General features: G+C 50.2%; 3 protein-coding genes across 3 annotated transcripts; 1 reads left to right on the forward strand and 2 right to left on the reverse strand.

Moving 5' to 3' along the window:
- Positions 1-484: 484 nt before the first annotated feature.
- On the forward strand, positions 485-4205 carry FOBCDRAFT_225795 (SNF2 family N-terminal domain-containing protein). The gene is made up of 2 exons (XM_031186681.3): positions 485-3679; positions 3737-4205. Exons 1-2 carry the CDS (start codon positions 551-553, stop codon positions 4103-4105), a joined length of 3498 nt encoding a protein of 1165 aa, XP_031037816.2. The 5' UTR covers positions 485-550; the 3' UTR covers positions 4106-4205.
- FOBCDRAFT_251280 (Aldehyde/histidinol dehydrogenase) lies at positions 4206-6405 on the reverse strand. The gene is made up of 2 exons (XM_031186680.3): positions 6218-6405; positions 4206-6155 (listed from the first exon to the last, which is right to left on the reverse strand). Exons 1-2 carry the CDS (start codon positions 6304-6306, stop codon positions 4388-4390), a joined length of 1857 nt encoding a protein of 618 aa, XP_031037815.2. The 5' UTR covers positions 6307-6405; the 3' UTR covers positions 4206-4387.
- A 640-nt stretch (positions 6406-7045) lies between these two features.
- Positions 7046-12464, reverse strand: FOBCDRAFT_225797 (uncharacterized protein). Its single transcript, XM_031186678.3, has 3 exons — positions 11637-12464; positions 8380-11579; positions 7046-8330 (listed from the first exon to the last, which is right to left on the reverse strand). The coding sequence occupies exons 1-3, from the start codon at positions 12093-12095 to the stop codon at positions 7421-7423; spliced, it is 4569 nt and encodes a 1522-aa protein (XP_031037813.2). The 5' UTR covers positions 12096-12464; the 3' UTR covers positions 7046-7420.
- Between the last annotated feature and the right edge of the window lie 1557 nt (positions 12465-14021).

Here is a 14021-nt window from a genome sequence, read left to right on the forward strand (position 1 = left end):
CAATGACATTAAGTCTCAGGTGAACAAGACGTGAGTAAATGGTTAGACAATGCTTTCATGTTGATAGATCCAAGGCACGCTGTGAAGAGCACTTAATAAAAATTATGACTGTGTTACGGACTCAAATTCTATGAGAGTGAGGTTTCAGACTGTAAGACGTCAAGGATGGCTCATTATTGTGGATGTTACTGATGACTTCAAAGCTTGAGATCAGACTTGCATAAAATACATAAGATTATTTATGAACAGGGTCCAATGACAGTACAGGTAGAAGGAGACCTTCAGTACCGCGGGGTTACCTGTTTCACAGTGCTTTACGCGGGCCACATATAGAGGGGTTATGCGCTAGTGACATAAATATCAGGGATACCGTTCACCAAAACTTGGACTGCTGAAGACTCATTATTATGACACCCTCAATCCGTTGCTGGGGCAATTCATTATGTCATTTTTGGACGATAAACGATACACTCATGCAAAGTCCCTTGTACTCAACGGCTTCACCAAACTGCACATACGCTCACGACGACACTCACCGCCCGGCGTATGAATGAAGTACCCTGACGACCTTTCAAACCGGTCGCCTAATAAACATATCAATAAACCAAAGCCCGGTGGTCGTTTTGCATTTGAACCACAAACGACCCTCTCATCAAAACAACAACCTGACTTCTCCAAACTTGCCCCACGCCAAACGCATTCCAAGACACGTCTCAGCGATTCTACTGCTCTTCGAGACCTCGGCGCCATGGTCAACGAACGGGCGCCTCCCAAGGTGCCTCTAAACTCCATCACTCCGAATGGGGAGAATACGTCCCGCGAGTTGTCTCCCGACGATGATATCACTGCCCTTGTCCGTGGTATGAACTCGCTCAAAGGCAAAGTTCGGGGAGATATGAACGACCCCTTTAATTCCGCCGGCGCAACCAACACACCCACATTCGGTCATCCTACCAAGATGATGTCCTCTCGTAAGCAGAGAGCAGACCCTTTCATACGGCAGAAGACACGACCGGAACACCACCTCGATAGCCGAAGCAGCAACAGCAACAACGGTGCTAGAATCACAGGCCCTCGAGGTCCGGTATACCAGGATCGAAGGCCACCACCAATGCCCATGTTCAGCTCAGGTGCACCCTCTGCACCACCAGTTGCATCCTCATATGCGCCCCCAAGACATTACGGCGAGGAGACTTTCTACACAGATCCTGCCAAGGCGAGTGCTGATCTGAAAGCATTGCTTGAGGGTGGCATGGAGGAGGGCGAAGAGGAGGGTGGAGAACAGAGCCAAGCTGATGGCGAAAAGAAATCAGAAGATCCAAAAGATCCCAAAGACGGCACAGTGGATGGCCTCAAGGTCAAGCTACTACCGCACCAGGTCGAAGGAGTTGAGTGGATGCGAGGACGAGAACTTGGCCCTGTAAAGCGAGGAAAGGTCCCCAAAGGAGGCATTCTCGCCGACGACATGGGTCTCGGAAAGACTCTTCAGACCATTTCACTCATCCTCACCAACCAGAAACCAGCTAAGGACGCCCCTGGATGGAAGAAACACTTTGAGAAGATCGAAAAGACAACCCTGGTGGTGGCGCCACTTGCTTTGATTCGACAATGGGAACACGAAATTAATGATAAAGTGGAAAAGACCCATGGCCTCAAAGTCTGCGTACATCATGGACCGAATCGTACGAAGCGATTTAAGGAGCTCGCTCTCTACGATGTTGTAATCACAACTTATCAAATCCTAGTTTCTGAACATGGCAATTCCTCAGATGCCGAGAATGGATTGAAAGCGGGATGCTTTGGCTTGCACTGGTGGCGAGTCGTTCTCGACGAAGCCCATACAGTCAAGAATCGCAATGCAAAGGCTACTAAGGCTTGCTACGCCCTAAACTCCGAATACCGATGGTGCTTGTCTGGTACACCTATGCAGAACAACCTCGATGAACTCCAGTCCCTCGTCAAATTTCTCCGCATTCGACCCTACGACGATCTCAAGGAGTGGAAGGAGCATATTGATCTACCCCTGAAGAATGGCCGCGGTCACATCGCCATTCGCAGACTACACAGTCTTCTCCGATGCTTTATGAAGCGAAGAACCAAAGAAATCCTCAAGGAAGCTGGCGCGCTTAACCCTGGTGGTAAGCCTTCCGCCGAGGGTGAGGGGTCCTCAACAGGCTTCAAGGTCACCGAACGAAAGGTTGTTACTATATCGACTGCATTGTCACCTGCAGAGCGCAAGTTCTACGATCGATTAGCTGCTCGAGCAGACCGAAGTATCGAGCAGATGATGCAAGGCAGAGTCAACTATGCCAACGCTTTGACTCTGCTGCTCCGCCTACGACAGGCCTGTAATCATCCCAAGCTGGTTGAGGGCAAGCTGGAGAAGGACAAAGACGCAATGTCGACAGACGCTACCCAGAAGACCCAGGATACGGACATTGATGCCATGGCTGACATGTTCGCCGGTATGGGCATCGTTTCTAAGGACTGTAATATTTGTGGGCGAGGCTTGAGTGCCGAGGACAACAAGTCAGGCAAAGACATCTGCTCCGACTGCCGGGATGACCTAGCATACTTTAACAACCATGTAAGGCCAGAGCGGTCAGAGCGACCCAAGAAGTCCAAGAAGCCCAAGGATAAGAGCAAGAAGAAAGACAAGGAGAAGGAAATAGTTGACGAAAAGGTCATTGACAGGCAAATTGTTGAGGTTGACGATGATGATGAAGATGACGACGAGTCCCCTAAGAAGGCCTCGGGGCGACCTCGCCACCGAAACACGGTAGTTGACAGTGATGACGAGGATGCAGAGTCCCCAAAGAAGACAGCTCGCCAGCCTCGGAATCGCAACGCCATCGTTGACAGCGATGATGAGGAAGAAGAGGCCGAAGGCTCATGGCTTGTACCCGAGGATCAGCAGGGCTCCATACATCTAGGAAAGGCTGGTGGCGAAGAAGATGAGAATGCTGAGGGTGGAGGCGACTGGATTGGCTCCGATGACTCAGAAGACGAAGAGAGCAAGGTTGAAGACAAGAGTAACTTGAGCAGCTTTATTGAAAACGACGATAGCAAAGCGGACATGGCTTCTGACTCTGATGACTCCTTGGCATCATTGACAGATATCACAAAGCGCATGGCTGCCCAGACGCTGGACGATGGGCCATCTCATGCAGCTGACACCACAAATGCAGGCACAGATGCCGATACTACGGCCGCCGATACCACCGCTGCTGATACGACAGCTGTTTCTCGATCATCAGCCTCAGATTCGGGATCTGACTCTGGCTCTGATTCTGACTCTAATGAATCAGATGTCTCGTCTGAAGAAGACGACAGCATTTTCTATCCATCCCGCGATCCCAACTCCCCTCAAGTTCTTGCTTCTTCCAAGATTCGAGAGCTCATCAAGATTCTTCAGAGTGAAGTCAAGGAACACAAGTTCATTGTCTTCTCTCAGTTCACTTCTATGCTTGATCTCGTTGAGCCCTTCTTCCGCAAGGAACGATTCCGCTTTGTCCGTTACGATGGCAGCATGAAGAACGATCAGCGCGAAGAAAGTCTACGAAAGTTAAGAGGCGATCCTGAGACCCGCATTTTGCTGTGTAGTTTGAAGTGCGGTAGTTTAGGACTCAACCTCACGGCAGCGACCCGAGTTGTCATCCTCGAGCCCTTCTGGAACCCAGTATGTTCTCCTATCCTTAATCCCCTTTACATATCACGATGCTAACTTCTTTGCTAGTTTGTCGAAGAACAGGCCATTGATCGTGTCCATCGTCTGACCCAGACAGTCGACGTAATTATCTACAAGCTCACAGTCGCTCAGACTGTCGAGGAGCGTATCCTCGAGCTGCAGGAGAAGAAGCGCGAGCTGGCCGAGCAGGCCATCGAGGGTGGCATGCGTAAGGAGGCTCTCAAGCTCGGCATCAATGAGATCATCAACCTCTTCAAGCCAGGATCTTCGGAGAACCCAGTTGTTATTGGCGCTGATCCCTCCGCTGTCGGCAACGAGAGCTTCAATGGCAACGAGCGTAGATCTGCGGCTTCATCGCAGAGACGGCCAGGGCGGCCTAGAAAGGAAGAGAGTGAAGTGTATGGTCGACGATGGTGAAGCAATTGCTTGCAGTAGACATTAACGATGAGATGGTCATGGTTGGAAAAGGTGTTCAAGAAGGCTTAGGATTTATGACATGGCGCAATGAATTATTCTTGTTTTGGCATTAACGATACTGTTTATTATCTACGTTTTTTAATCAACTGATCTGCTCATAGCTCATGAGAATTATGTTCATCCTGTGCCGTATTGCACTTCAGCCAAGACATGCATGTCCTGGCCTGGCACCCTGCATGTGTCTTCAGTCTTTTCATCTCTTCCGATCTCTATGGCTCCCATCTACATGTTTGCGAGAATATTGCCGAGACCCTTGAGCTTTCGCAAGGGAGCTCCATAGCCCAGCTCCACAACACCGTGTGTGAACTTCCAGCTATCGGGCTGGCTCTTGATAGGGTACTGCACTGGGGGAGGGATACCAGTGCGGATGCCCAGCCAGCTGAAGCGATCCTCACAAATGGCTTTCATGTTGCAGAGTCCGCGTAGACCCTCTTCGCCCGCAAAGCGGCCGTAACCAGATCCACCAACACCACCAAAGGGCAACTGGACGGCGTAGTAGACGGCGAAGTCATTGACAGCGACCATGCCGGCGCGGAGGCCCTTGACGATGGGCTGCAAGTTGGGATCACGCTCAGAACCGTGAACAGAGGCACCGAGGCCAAAGTTGGGAGCGTTGGCGATGGCGAGGATATCTTCAGGGGAAGACGACTTGGCGCGGAGGAGAGTAAGAACAGGAGCGAAGCACTCATTTTGTGCAATACGCATGTCAGGGGTAACGTCGGCAAGGAAAGTTGGCTGGAAATAGTGGCCAGTGGGATATTCAGGATGGTTATAGCGTTTGCCACCAGCAAGGAGACGGGCTCCTTGGGCGACAGCCTCAGCGATGAGTTCCTCAAGGCGGTCAAAGGAGGCGTCAGAGATCATGGCACCGACATCGGCCTCAGGGCCCAGACGTAAGGCGTTAACACGAGGAGCAAGCATTTCGACAAGCTTATCATGGATTGCACGAGGGGCGATGACTCTCTCGATACCAATACAGTTCTGGCCAGCAGCTTGGAAGGTTCCACGGAGAATGACTTCGGTGATGCGCTTGAGGTCCCGAGAAGCAGAATCGAGAACAATGAAGGGATCCTTGCCACCAAGCTCTGCGACAACAGGAGTAAGGCTCTTGGCCGCGCTAGCAGCAACATGATGGGCGACAGACTGAGAACCGATGAAGGTGATGTGGCTGATACCAGGATGTGAAGTAAGATGCCCGGCGGTTTGAGGCCAGCACACGACTGTCTGAACAAGCTGAGGATCATGACCATGGGCAATGAGAGCGCCACGAGCGATGTTGGTAAAGTACTGACTAGACCAAGCAGTCTGCTCAGAAACCTTGACAAGAATACCGTTACCAGAGAAGAGGGCGCTGATGACGGGACCGATGAAGTTGTGGAAGGGATAGTTCCAGCTGACAAGAGCAGCAACAACACCAAGAGGTTCATAGTGGACAGTGTTGCGCTTGTACATCATGAGAAAGTTGGTAGGACGACGAGACGGGCGCAGTGCAGCTTCACCATGGTCGAGAGTCCACTTGAGCTTCTCAGCTGTGACAAGAATCTCTCCCAACTGAGCATCCACCATAGTCTTTCCACTGTCCAAGCACGCAATCTTGACAATGTCCTCAGCATTGTCGAGAACGTGCTGCAGCAGCGAGCGCAACACAGCACGGCGTTCCTCGAAGGTTGTCTCAGCCCATACCTTCTGCGCAGCCGCGGCGGCGACAACAGCTCGATCGATAGCAGCGGGTGTAGAAGGGTTGATTTGTCCTAAAAACTGGCCAGTAGCTGGTGCATAGCATTGAACGGCCGAGCTGCCAGAGACCCTGACTGAAGGGGCGTCAACGGTGGAGTAAGGCTCGGGGATCTTGGGCGCGGGGACGGTGAACTGGCGAGGACGACCGGTGGCTGCTTTGATAGAGGCTGTAGCGATAGCGTTTGTGAGGCGGAGAATTAGAGTTGCAACGACAATTGCAGCGACTGTCCCAATGGCAGAGACTATAGATTGCCTGTGAAGAGTGAATTAGCTTGTAGGTCAAGGTCAATGGCTCGTAGCTAAAGTATAACGTACGAGATGTTGTGCTCTGCAGCAAACTCATTGCACCTCCGCCAAGCGGTAAGGAGCAATGGTTCTTGATTCTCCATTGCAGATTCTGACATGATCGATTTGTCTTTTCCGCAGAACGTAGAGAAGCCTTTGACCGCAGAAATTGTACGTCCCCTTTATATCATGCGACAACTGGAGATGGTCCAAGTCGGATGGTGGGTGTTATTTAAAGTGGGAGTCTGAGGTCCCCTTCTTTGAATAGGATTTAGGTGGATAGGCAGGTACGTACCGTAGCTAGCTTCAGGGACTCTTCCTTCCACTCACTGTTCCTGCCAAGCCTTGACCGCCAAGGGAAACGACCCGCCGTATTCGTACTCGCCCTTAATGTGACTGTGAGGCTCATCAACTCGAACCATAAAGCAACGTAAGGCCACTACAGAGAATGAATGCCATATAAAGTCACCACCACCAGCATCAAGGGACCCGGACTTAATATTGAATTTGCATATCGTCTTATTGATTTTCGTCTCTGGTCTCCAAAAGGAGATGACAACCTGATTATATAACCGCTTCTTATTTACAGCATCAACACCGCTGTCTTCTCCCACTCTTTCTTTCTTTCCTTCATGCTCGCTTTCTGACCTGTGACATCCTCCCCAGCATCAATCAACCGGTCTCATCTCGCTATTCTCCCTCTCTTCGACAGCGCAATAATGAAATGTATCTTCGTCAGAGAATGGGTTTGCTGCTTTCCAGCTCTAAAGATGCTAAAAAGAAAAGTGTGAAACAACATGGGAGATGAAGGAAGACTAAAAGTGATAGTACCGAAGCTACCAAAGAATCAATTCATACAAAAAAAAAAAAAAAAAAACCCTTTTGCATTTCCCCTTTATAACGCCCTGCGTGTGTAAAAGCAAACCTCCTAGCTCAATGCAGTTGAAGCATAGGGGGTATTATAAAATGAAATAAAAATAAAATAAAAATAAAAACCAATTCGACCTCGTTGCTTTCGTTGCGTGCTAAAGCGCATGAGCATACAAAGACCGCGGAAAGCAACTCATAGATCGCTCATGCAGATCGTAAGTGCATCACTGGCCGTCTGAGGCCTGGGATATCAAAAGCAAGGAAAGGTCGAGAGAAACAAAACGCGGCAGCGGGTCCGCAGAGCCGTGTCGTCAGCAATAGTCGAGTTGAGCATAATGTACAGCGAGATTCAGAGAGCCGGAATTATATGTTGGCACTCTTAGTCAACGAAAGTCCTCTAAGTCGAGGGCGGAATCGACCTCCTTGCGATTGACTTGACTCGATCCTTGATAATCTCGCTGCTGATGTGAAGTCGTTGCTGGCTTCAAAGCTGGGTCTCACCCTGTCCATCGAGGCTCGCATACGGTCGTATGATGGTCGCGCTCGGTCAATCGATGGCCGGGCTTGCATTGGTACATCCAACGATATGCGATGCGCCGTGTAATTGGTCGAGTCGCTGCCATTTTGGCTGTGTTGATTGTATGTCGTGGTTCGTGTCGCTGTTGAGGGAGGGTAAATGGGTCGTAGATCCTCATCGACACTGCCATAGGCCACGTGCTTAGGCATCTTCTTTGACCTCCTTGAGCTCTTGGATGACTTGGACTTGTCACTCTTGGTGTCTGCAGTGAGAGGATCACTGGTCTCTTCAGCCTGGTAGAGATGTGCGAATTTACCCATTCGTTCCTGCTCACGAATGATATCAACATCGTAAGGCCAGTATACTTTCTGAAGAGCCTTGATGGCAAATCGTGGGAAGAGACAGATAACAGGTACAAGGAAGAAACATGCCCAGAAGGTTGCCTCTCCATATACCTGTGCAGCAGTACCATAGAAGAACGCCGACGAGGTGAAGGAAGTGTACACTCCAGTCCAGAAGAAAATGAATACATCAGAGATGACAACAATGAGCACCATCAGCCAATCCCAACGATAGGTGTTAATCAGAATGTACATGTTGATCGTGATGACGGCGGGGTGAGCAACGTAGGCGCCAAATCGAAGGCGGTCCTCTACGCCAAGACCATTGCCAGTCAAGAAGGTGCCAGGCATAAACAGAAGATACGGAATGAAGAAAACCATGATGGACTGATAAACACCATCAATCATGTAGAGCCTTTAGCCGAGTTAGCACAGAGCATCGATATCAAGGACAGTTTACTTACCAGAACTTGAGCTGGGTCCACTCCAGTCGCTCGATACCTCGTCGGTAGAGCTGAGGAACAGCCAACGATACCTTGTCAGACACGTCCTGATCCAGAACACCCATAATAGCGACAGGGACCGAAGTGAAGAAGAGGTTGAACATGAGAATGTACGTGTAGTCGAAGAGATAGGTCATATCCATATCACAATAGATCTCGTACCAGAAAATGGAGAAGGTCCAGACCATGTTCTTGTAAAAGAAATTGCTGATACTCTCTGCCAGACGGCGGTATGACCATCGACCATGGACGAGCACCAGTCTCTGAAGGAATCGGAATTGAGCAATAGCATAGTCAGAAGACATGGCCGCTTGACGGCCTTCAACACCAGCAATACCGACACCAACATCGGCTTCCTGAATCATGGCAACATCGTTGGCACCGTCGCCAATGGAAAGAGTCATGACATCGAGACCGTTCTTGACCATAGCCACAACGGCAGCCTTCTGTGCAGGACTGACTCGACAGCAGAGAACCGACTTGCACTGTTTGCAAAGCAGAAGAAACTTTTGCTTTAGGCGATCGTTGAGTACCCATCGGAGTGTAAAACCGTCGATGACAAGTCCGTGGGTTGGGGCGGGCGGTTCGTGGTTCTTCTTGGCAAGCGCGAGATCATGGTCGCTACCAGTAATACCAAAAGTCTGAAGGTTGTCGTCCAATAGTCTTTCTGCCATATCAAAGAAGGACTCGTCGGTGATCTCGCCTGTCTCGTCCTCGTCGACCTTCAGGTGAATCAATTCCATGTCATTGTTTAGAAGGTTACAAGAGAAGCCGATATTAATAGCAGTCTCAACTTTGTCGCCAGTGAGAACCCAAAGCTTGATACCAGCATTACCCAAGAGAGCAATTGTGTCGGGAACTCCATCTTGCAAACGATCCTCGATGGCGGTGCCACCAATAAGGTAGAGATCTTGTTCAATCAGCTCGGCCACGGATTCCAGCTTCTCTTCCCGCTCTTCGAGGGCAGAAGCAGCTGCATCGTGTTCTTTCTTCCAAGCTCGGTAGTCCTGCTCGGAAACTTCCTTGTGGGCAATGCAAAGTGTTCGAAGACCTTCGCGGGCAAACATTTCGAGATGCTCGGCAGTTGTCTTTCTGAGCTCCTTCTGTTCGCCTCGTTTAAGGCGAGAGTAGATGATACTATCTGCACCTTTGCAGAAGAGAACGATGCGGCCATCGGGCATCCGGACAATTGAGCTCATTCGCTTTCGACTAGAGTTGAATTCAAGAGTGTTGAGGATTTGATAATGTCGGTCCTGGCCCATAACGTTCAGATTGATGCCTTCGCCAGAGCTTCCGAGAACAGTGAAACCCATATCACGAGCAGTAGCAACCAAGGCTTCTTCATCTGGCGATTGCGCCTTGAAAATCATTTTTGGTTTGTCACCATCAACCTTCTCAGCCATCACAGTATGACAGAGAGCCAGGGCGAGCATGAAATACTCATTGGCTGCCTGCTGCTCGGGGCCTGACTCGCCAGCGAGATCGGAAACAAAGTCAGGAGCAATGAATGTCAAAGCCTCGTCGTGAAGATATGGGTTGTCGTGGATTTTACGAAGACCAGCAAGCGCCCGAACCTTGGCGTCAGCAATCTCGGCGCGAGCCCTCTCTGCTTCCTTCTCAACATCGATGCCAAGTCGCTTCTGCATTCCTGCCTGAGCCTCCGTGTAAGCTTCTCCGTATGGCTGTCCATTGATCGTTGCCTTCTTGAACTCCATGACGTTTTGTGTGAGAGTACCGGTTTTGTCGGAAAAGATGTATTCGATTTGGCCAACATCGTCCGAAATGTTCCATGACTTGGGAATACATGGTTGATCGATCGGTTCGTAGTACATCTCCACATCGCTGTAAATAAAGATAGCTTGTAAAGTTCGTACAATTTCCAGCGTGATATAGAGCGAAATAGGGACCAAGTTCTGGAACAGAATAATGGCAGCCCAGAAAGTGATAAATCCGCTCATAGCTGGTTTGCCGCCAATGGATCCGAAGTCGAAGAAGTGAAGAGACGCATCTGTCTTTGCCCATGCGACACCGTTTATTATAGCGGCGAGCAAACACATGATAAGCAAGATACCGAAGTTACACACGACATTGAAGTTCATCTCTCGAGCAATGCGAGCACGCTTACTAGGAGTGATACCAGCGTTCATCATGATTTTGGTGTCGTGTCCGGTATAAATAACTACACCAACAATCCACTCGGTATTCCGGAGGTTGCATCCACGTAGGAGGAGGTTGTCGATGGTGATAGGTTCCGTCATATCCTCAGGCTCGTCGTCGAGGTAGCCGGGGACATTTTGCTTCCACTTGATGGCACCGTTATACTTGTAGAGGTTTGGTTGAGGTCCCTCACTTTCGATCACAAACTCTGCACGTTCGCAGTCTCTAGCATGCTTTAGACCTCGGCCGCAACGTAAAGCCTGGCGGACTTTCAGGTTAGTTTCGCCGTCCAGATTCTTGGTTTCGACATAGCAGCCTCCATCAGGATCGGAGGTAGATAGAATGATGACATCAGCGGGCAATTCTTCGTCATTATATATACGAACGAAATCGCCAACGACGAGACTCTTCCAGGTATCCTTTTGAAATCGAGCACCGGATGGGGGATGGTTGTAGTTGATGATATCAGACTTCATCTGCGATAAAGCTGCTGCGCGCTTGGCATCTTGCTGGTCAGGCATCTCAAATTGTGCAGGTGTAGCCTGAGGTGAAGGCGATGGAACAGGGGTCATCTGAATATCCTCTCGGGCGGACATGAAGGACTCGCGACCGGTGAAAGGCGATGCAATGGACTGCCGCATGGACTGACGAGTTCGGTGTGTCTCAACTGAAGGCCGAGGCGCATCATCCTCCGCAGGGCCGGCCTTCCGCTTCGCCCTCTCCTCCTTCGCCTTCTTGGACCACAGAGATTGAGTTGCTCGCCAGATAGAACCGAAGAATTTTGAGTTGGCCTTCTTGAATTGACGCCACATGGAAACGTCGCCTTCCATAACATTGACGTTGTTCCAGTTTCGTAATCGGTGGACAGGAGCATTGTTGAGTTCGATGTCGAGAATAGTTCGTCGGTAATCTTCAATGGCATCCTTGATAGCAGTCACTGCAATAATGAAAATCAACGGAACGGCGTTGAGACCTGGATTGACACCACCAAAAATTGGAAAGATCTATTTCAAGGTTAAGGGTTACTCGCGAGGGTAAAGGGGGGCGGGTGGTCAACTTACGACCAGGATAACCAAGAACAAGAAAAATATATTAGCAACATTATGGAATTGAAACCACAAGTTTTTAGGAACGAATGATAGAGGCGTATATTTGGCTGTTCGGATTTTATTTCGCGTGAAGACTTGAGTAGGATGGCCGTTTTCATCCAAAAGCTCTTCAGGCAGGGGCTGGTTAAAGAACAAGGTGCGGTTCTCGTGATCCTCGTCCTCCTCACCACCATTCAGGTCTTCGGGGTTCGCTTGGGGCGGTTGGCCATCGTCACCGTGAGGGTCGGATCCGTCGGAGGGGGGGTTCTTCTCATTGGAACCTGTCTTCTTATGTCCCATACGTTCGAGTAGAGAATTGCGTTTGTTGTTGCTACTGTTGACACTTTTTCTTTGTGTGGCCCATCGCGATCTTTGAGTAGCACTGAGGGCCTGCGGATCAAGGTGGCCGTCAGAGGTTGTTGTTGTGGTCATGATGAAGTCGCGGGCAAGCGCCCGATCGGCCCCTCGATGCCAGCCAGATTGGGGAAACTGAACGAGTCCAAGTCGGAGTCGAGAGAAGCGAGAGGCGTCTGATTAAGCGTATATGGTACAGAGTCGAAGTGAATGGAGCAGGTACAATTGAAGCAACACCAGCTGCTCGTCAAGAATTACTATTGTCGGCGACGATGTGATAAACTCGAGTATGAAACGGCTTCGCCAGGACCGTTTGAAAATCGTCGAAACGGTAGAAGAAGGTGAACGTGGAGAGAGTAAAGGTAAGGTTGTTGATGGTGACGAGATGACGGGACTGACGAGAAGAACGGGCTGGCTGGAAGAAGGTACAAGGGGAATTGAATTGTGTAAGCAAAGGCAATAGAAAGAACGGGGCGGCAAGGGAAAAAAGCTACGGTGGACTTTGGAGAGACGAGAGACCCTCCCCGGGCCCCGTCCCGTCCGCCAGTTAAAGTGAGTGGCCGCCAGAGAGCCTGAGACTCTAGCACTCTGGGATAGCCCTTTCTGGGCGGTACCCGCTCGAGACAACCGCTGGGACTCGCTGATGAGCGCTGCTGAAGGGAAATGGGCAGTGGAAAGTGGGTGTCGGGGGCGTGGGTCGCAGGCTTCTTGTGGGTGGGTGTGCGTGGGGAGTCTTGATCCCGGCCCATCCGACGCACTCTTTCATCTGCCCGGAATGTACCCCCTAAGTACTCATGGATCTGCTCCTGCATACAAATTGGATCCTGTGGATGCTTGCATTGGATGGATTGGATTCTCACGATTGCGATGCGCTGTCTCGCATTGTGTACTAGCAGCTAAGCTTCTTTGCAGTGCTTACATACCTACCTTACCTTTACAGCCGTGACAAGGCGGTGTTGTCGCATTGCTGCTATACATTCAATGTCATTATCCATCCATTAAACCGCATCACGAATGGAGTGTCTTCTACTCATCGGGCTCCAGGCTTAGCACGGTACTTGCGGGCATCCGTCATACCTTACATACCGATTTAACTTAGCACTGTACTCCCTGGCTCCCGTCATGATAGTTTCTCAGCGGTAGGCAACGGTCAAATCCAATGGAACCCTATGGATCTCCCGCCTCCCAGCGACCTGCAGAGTCCACTAACGCCGGCGCCACGGTTCTAACTGAAATCGTCGGGAATTTCGACTGTGTTGTACTGTTCTCAGCAGTTAGGCGGTAGAACTATCTTGGTCTAACGTAACGTGAATAGATCAGCCATACCTCAGCCCTGGGAACACGGGCGGCTCCCTCGGGCATTCAATGCGTGCGTCTCGCGGCGTGGTCGGCCGCTACATATCCCCGACACTCCTGTTTTTTTGTTTTTTTTGACAGTTGGAGTTGGAGAGGACGGGAAACTCCAACAGAGGCTTGTCAGCCAGGGGTCTATTTACCTTAACACGACCACAACAACACAACAAACTGCGCTACAACAGTTTCTTGGTTAAAAAACATGCACTGAACACTTCCACTATATCTGCATCGTTCTAGAAACTCTTCGTGTCCTAGCTTTGAATAAATCACTCGGCCCTTTGCGAGCTTTGTTAATAGCTTGCTACGATCTATTGCTGCATACGCCTCCAGCTGGCATTTGCTGCCCCCTTGAAGCACCAGCCAACCCCTTGCAAAGGGGGAAACTTACAATAGGTCGCGCCTAAGATTTGCCAAGGATAATATCAAGTCAACCGCGACCCTGAATATCCGATGCGTGTTTTCTGTCAAGATTCGTTAGTCTCTTACGAACTATTGTGAGTTTTGAGGGCTTTGAGTACCTAACTTTAGGTATATGTCCATGGATGGAAGCTCCGGCTCCGTCGCCTCCGTGGATGGACTCCGCATACGGGCATTTCACCAATCCCTTCCGGCCGTGACCATTGTCATTGCAACCAAAGATGTCGATGG

This window comes from Fusarium oxysporum, chromosome VI (assembly GCF_013085055.1).
Source record: "Fusarium oxysporum Fo47 chromosome VI, complete sequence".
Lineage (NCBI taxonomy): Eukaryota > Fungi > Ascomycota > Sordariomycetes > Hypocreales > Nectriaceae > Fusarium > Fusarium oxysporum.